The 6,519-nt window shown below is 42.9% G+C and overlaps 1 protein-coding gene across 3 annotated transcripts in view; it reads left to right on the forward strand.

Annotated features, from left to right (window-relative positions):
* IFT140 (intraflagellar transport 140) overlaps nt 1-6,519 on the forward strand; it is a 182,998-nt gene that overhangs the window by 57,014 nt on the left and 119,465 nt on the right. For 2 of the 3 annotated variants that reach the window (XM_014520225.2, XM_014520228.2), the window contains exons 10-11: nt 3,828-4,031; nt 4,668-4,740. In XM_014520225.2, the coding sequence (XP_014375711.1) occupies nt 3,828-4,031; nt 4,668-4,740 (277 nt within the window). Of the gene's footprint in view, nt 1-3,827; nt 4,032-4,667; nt 4,771-6,519 lie in introns of all 3 variants that reach the window. The other variant, XM_025204179.1, reaches the window with a different exon arrangement.

The raw sequence follows: 6,519 nt of genomic DNA on the forward strand, positions 1-6,519 counted from the left end.
AAGGTGTTTTCCCTATTCAAGGAGTTCCATGAGAGAATGAAGGCAACCATCCAGTATGAAAATGAAACATCATCTGAGTTTAGCATTGATACTGGCATGAAGCAAGACTGCATTTTAATGCCTACTGGCTTTGGCATCTTCTCTATCCTTCTCGGGTACGCTTTTGGAAATTATCTATCTGATGTACTAATTGAATCGAGGATGGATGGCAGCTTGTTCAACATCAGATGATTTTAAAGCAAAGGGCATGTCACCCAGCTTACTCTTCAGGATCTGCTCTTCTCAGATGATGCTGCATTCATCTCCAACTTACCTGATGAATTGCACATCATGATAAGCAAGTTCTATGATACATACACCGAGTTTGGCATGACAGTCAGTATCAAGAAAACAGTTATGTCACAGGGCACCAACATCCCACCTAAAATCTACATAAATAATGAAGCTCTGGACAGCATAAATCAATATTTTATCTCAGCTCAACTCTTACCAGCTCACTTAGCCTTGATAGAGAGCTTGATGCAAGAATCGGCAAAGCCTCTATCACCTTCTCAAAGATACCTTGTGTCTAGAATAATAAGCTGCTAACCTTGAACACAAAGGTGTGTCTATCAGGCTTGTGTCCTCAGTACCCTCCTTTATGGCTGTGAAAGCTGGGTCACATACTCCGAGCAGGAGCGGAGATTGACCAACTGTCACCTTTGGAGTCACTTGGGATCAACAGATCACCAATAACAAGATCTTTGGACCATATGCTTCAATATTTGCCAAAGGCTGCGCTCTATCTATGGCCAATTCAAGAACTGCCTGCAACACAGAGAAAGGCCAAAGTTCCGATACTCCAACAAGATCAAGCGAGGTATCAAGAAATTCAGCATTCTCACTGACAACTGGGAGAACTCTGACCACAACTGCTCAGTTTGGAGAAGCTGGGTCAAGGCCGGTGCAGTCACTGTGGAGAGCCATCAGAGAGCCCAGGTTGAAGCCCCCAGGTGAGAAGGAAGCAGTGTGTGGCTTCAGCCTCCATCTGACGAGGTTGCTGTAGCTACTGTGGGAAGGCTTGCTGCTCGTGCATCAGGTTCTTCTCCCACAACACTGCGAGGCACCACTGACTGACTTTGTCACATCTCCTTTCATCTGTCAAGATGTTGGATGGCCTTTACATTAGAATGTTATTGTCCTAGAACCTCCCTAAATAATTTGTAATTCAGTTATGGTTAAAAAAACCCCAACTCTTGAAGATCAGGAAATTAATTTTCACTCAGTACTATAAAAGTTCCACAGGGCCTCAGGGGCCATAGAGCCTCACCGTGTTTCAGGAACTTAGTCTGTAGTCTGTGCAGGAACAGAGTTTTTGGGTGCCAGAGTGCTGCCTTCTAGAGCAATACTGGTAGACTTCAGATTGTCTAACCCAGTGAGTATGCCTACTATAGCAGAGTTCATAAGCTTAACATGGGTCCCATGTAGGGGGTTCAAGGGTTATGTAATCTCTGAAGAGCATTCATGAAATTGTCATATGTTTCAAGGCAGTGTAGTGAATAATCTCAAAATGAGTCCACTAAACATTCCAAATATAACCAACAGCACCAGTTCATATTGTAAATACTGAATAAATTGATCTAGAGTGAGGTGTTTTAGACAAGTAATGTTTAAATGGATGCCAGACAGCTCTGTAATTGGAAAACTTTTGTAAATTGGACAGATGCCTTGCCCCGTCACCTCCAAATATTCTGAAATAAAATCTCTTCTGCTGCAACTAAAATGGGAGACTTCAGGCAGGCTGTCTTTTTTCCCTTTATATGGGCTCACAGTGGAAAACTATTTATAGCCTTAATTAATAGAACTAGAGACATGACATTGAGTTAGCAAGCCACCTTAGAGCCAGCCCTTGCATATTCTACAGAAGTGCTGTTCACAAACAGGATCTAAAATGTTATACTTGCCTAACTTGGCTGCCTCTGTTTTGTTTTCTTTGTTGATTAAAACAGCAATTTAGAGGCAGTTTTGTGGCCCTAGAAGATACCTGATTTGCCATCATTTTCTATTCCAAAGTTTAGCAAAGTTAAATAGCAACTTGTGCCAGGAAACTCTGTATACTTGCATCATTTAAGTGGGTTTGTTTATTATTTAAATTGTAAGCTCTTCAGGACAGAGACAGTCTTTGTGTTACATGTTTGTAATACACTTTTACAAGGAGGCTGGTGACTGTAGGGGTTCTTTAATATAAAAAACATTTATGCATATCTAACCAAGTCATTGATACTGTGTGCTATAGAAACTTAGATGATATTTAAATAACTGTTCCAAGTAAGCCCTTCAGTTAGCAAATTTGGCCAACTGTAAATGCAGGCCATAATGAAGCTGTACAATCCCAGAACTGAGCATTTGACACAACTCCAGTTTATTATAAATGCTTTTCTGACATATGTTCTGCTTGAGTGAGTTTAAGGACTGTGTGAAGAGTGCTTGAAAAATGGTGGGCAAGTATGAACAATGGCTCTTCCTTGAGAAGGCACCCAAGATTACTGGCTGTGAGTGCTGCTAATGAATATTGTCCTGAGCAGTCTGATCTTGGGCTTGAGTCCCTACTTAAAAATTCTCTTGTACTACATAGTGAAGTTAGTCAAAGAAAGAAGGCTCAGAGACAGAGTAATGTCTCCTGTGGAATCAGTTTAAATTTAATAATTTTTAAGACATTATGGTATGTTGTATTCAAAACCTGTCATATACAGTATTTGTATATAGTTTTTGTAGTCATCCAACATAACTTAAGAGACAGATACTTGCTACAGGTATATAACGGCCATAAGTTGACTGACAGTAGGTTCAGGCTAGACATCAGGAAGCACTACTTCACAGTCAGGGCAGCTAGGATCTGGAACTAGCTTCCAAGGGAAGTGGTGCTCGCTCCTACCCTGGGGGTCTTCAGTAGGAGGCTAGATAATCACCTAGCCAGAATCGTTTGACCCCAGCATTCTTTCCTGCCCATGGCAGGGGGTCGGACTTGATGACCTGCTCAGGTCCCTTCCGACCCTACCAACTATGAAACTATGAAACGGTGGCTTAAAATAGGAAGGCTTCCATTCTTTATTTCCATTGTATTGGTTTTGGGAGTAATTTTGATAAAATTCTATTGATGTTTGATAGAATCCTAGTTATTTCATCCTCTGTTCAATTCTATAGGACTCCCCCAAAGTACTGCTTATGGAAGACTTCAGTGTGATCAGCCTTAAAAAATTAAGAGCAAGAGGAATAACCCTTAGAAGCAGATTAAATGAATTGGCTGAGTATGGTGGGAGTTGTTAGGAAGAGATATTCTTAGCTTACTTCATTTCTGGACACATTGGGTCCCATCTATTGCTTGGGAAGCTGATCTGCAGAGTTGATTGGGATGATTAGGAGTAAGAGGGTGAAATGTCAAGAAAAATGCAAATAGAAGACAAATAGTTAAAGAAATGGTTTGTCTTGAGGCAAAATTTGCAGGAACAAAATATGAGCAATCTTTTTCTGCACATTATTGCTCTCTAACAGTAATGACTACAAGATAATGTAATGGTGGATTATGGGACTGAAAAGTAGCTGTTGTTTAAAACAAGCTTCTCCACACACACTGAAGCAATACACATGTGGTTTGTAGTGATAGCAAGGGAGGACTAAAGATCCAGCTTTTTGAATATGGCAGAGTTCAGAAACTAGGATTTCATATTGCGATTGTCTTTGTATATGCTATATACAATAGCTGTAACTGAAGCTTTTACTCTATTGCTGTTTTTCAAGCTTTCTGTTAAATTGGGTTGGTTTTGTCTTGCTCTTTCCATTTTGGGTAGTGGGGCTCCAAAAAGAATCTGCTGGCAGTGAATAACAACAGCTCTGTGGTGATCCTCAGTGAACAGGCCATGTCATCTCATTTCCATCAGCAAGTGGCGGCAGTTCAAGTGTCCCCAAGTCTATTTAATGTGACCTTCTTCAGCACAGGAAGCACACACAGCCTTGCCCTTGACATGCACATTAATGGAGTTTTTGCCACCAAGGTAACTTGCTACCTCACCTGTTAGAGAAAGGTCTTCTCTTGACAGAGATTCATCTAGTTAACGTTATGAAGTTGTTTTATAAATGGAAGCATATTTTTCACAGTCATTTATGTAACTCTCTTGTGATTCTCCTTGTACTATAATTGCTTAGGAATTGCTTATGTGTTGATGGAAAACAGCATCTCTGTTACAATGGGTACACTATATTGGGCCTGATTTACAGGTAGTACCATTTGTCAGGAGGTCCCTGGTTATTACGTCTAAGCATTTGGATGACCCAGAGACCTCCAAACCCAGTAAATACAGATAGAAATTTGTAAGGTAGTAGTTGTGGGGCAGTGTTCATTGTATTGCTGTTTGCTCATTCACAGAAACTTGTGCCATAGAGTCTACATGGGATTCCATATTAAAAGTACTTTAGCAGCAGCAGTAGAATTAGAAAAATAGAAAAATAGGCCTGCAAGGGGCCTCGAGAGATCATCTAGTCCAACTGCCTGCTCAGGGCAAAATCATCTTTATTTAAACTGTCAGGGTCAAGTGTTTGTGAAGTTTAGTTTTAAATTATTGAGGAACTTCTTTCACATTTCCAATGGACACTGAACTGACACCTGCTTTGCAACTTTGTGGCCATTTTAGGATGCTGTGGTATTCTGGAATGGGAAGCAAATCACTGTCTTTGAGTGCTCTGGAGCTACTTTACAAAATGCAGGTAGGATTTCACAGTGCAGCAAACAGGAAGGTATGTATTAGGGTGATGACTCTCCCAAAATGTATTCACTTGAATTTATGGTAGCTGTTAGGTTTTAATAATAGCATTTTGTGTTTCAGCATTTACAAAAACTGATTAGACTTCACAGCCTTCCTGTATAGTGGGTGGTGTTCCCATTTTATATATTAGAAAACTAGGGCATAAAGAGTTTGACAGCTGCAGTCATATGAATCAGTGGTAAGAACAAAACTCAAATCCTGACTCTGTGGTTTTATTACAAGCTCACACCACTGGGTTTAGTATGCCTTTTGATACCTGAACATTTCTGCATGGTCAAAAAGATATGGCATGGGTAGTACTGTGGTAACTGAGTTATCATTAAAGAAGATGTACTTTCCCATCCTTAGGGATCTTGGTAATTTGGCAACTGTAAGGGAGATATAGAACAGTTTAATTCTGTCTCTAAAATCTGCATCTCTTGTACAGTATTCATAGGTTATTTGTGTTTAAAAACAAAACTAAAAGCAACTAAAAAAATCCTGGTGATAAAACCTCATGAAACACATTTGAGAGACAAAGTACTAGATCCACTAAAGGGCTTAGGAGTCTGTGTGCCACGTAATTACTTCTGTAGGCATTTGAAACCTAAACTGAGGTCCTCAAAGCTGCCATTCAGCCACAACCCATCCCTGTAGGCACACATGACACAGACAGAAGTAACAATTGTTCAATCAGCCCCTTGAAAGTGCTCTATAGCTGTGCTCTGACAGAAGTGCATGGGCTTCAGAGTGCTTTAATAGTGCCGAATCGCATGACAAATTAACCCTCATTACATGAAGGAAAGCGGTCTGAAGCAGAGCACCTACATTAACTTCTGTCTGATTAGGGCTGGGCTGATGAAGCCTATCCCTACACCCGGTGCTGTCTGCATGATGGGAGGGGGCAGAAGGTAGGCGAGGGAGTTCAGGCTGGGATTGTCCAGCCTGAGTTGGACAGGGGGAAGGTGGATTGGAGCCCCGTGCCTTCAGGAGTCTCCAGTCCACCTGTCCTCCCCTCCCTTTTCCCTACTCCCATTGTGCAGACAGCACCAGAGCTAGGAAGGGGGTCAGGGCTAGGGAAGTGAAGCTGCACACATGCATCTCATTGCCTGGATCAGCTTTAAATTGAAGCTTGATTTCCCACAGTCTCCCAACCCGACAGCAAACATCTTTTGGGTTGGGAGGGTCAGTCTAACTTATGGCTAGAGGTACACCGATACATTGGTCCAATGTTGGATTGGCACCAATATAAAGAAAATTGACTGTATTGGAAATTGGCATGTTGTGGCCAATAATTTGGCGGATAAATGGCCCATGCATGCACACAGCCACACGCAGCACGTAGGCGCAAGGAGCCAGCCTGGCAGCATGGAGAGCTGCGTCCAGCTGGTAAATCTGGTGTGGTGGGAGAGGAGGGGAAAGGGAAGGAGTGTATGGGGGCAGATCGAGGCCCCTGTGGTGAGGGAGGGAGTGGGGCTAGGGCAGGCACTACCCAGCGGGGGCGGGGTGCAGAACAGAGCTGCAAGTGGCTAATCCGGGGGGCATGGGGAGGAAGGTGGCTCCCACTACTGTGCACATCCTGGGAGGGCATAGGGGGCATGTGCCCTGCTCGGCACAGGGTGTGACGGGCTGCAGTTGTGGGCTGGGGCCGGGCTTTTGACAGTGGGGGCAGTGGTGCTTGGAGTGGGGGTTGGGGGGCTACGGCAAATTTTGGGGCGGCTGCAGCCCCCCCCCCCCCCCC

Source organism: Alligator sinensis, unplaced genomic scaffold (assembly GCF_000455745.1).
Source record: "Alligator sinensis unplaced genomic scaffold, ASM45574v1 scaffold404_1, whole genome shotgun sequence".
NCBI lineage: Eukaryota > Metazoa > Chordata > Crocodylia > Alligatoridae > Alligator > Alligator sinensis.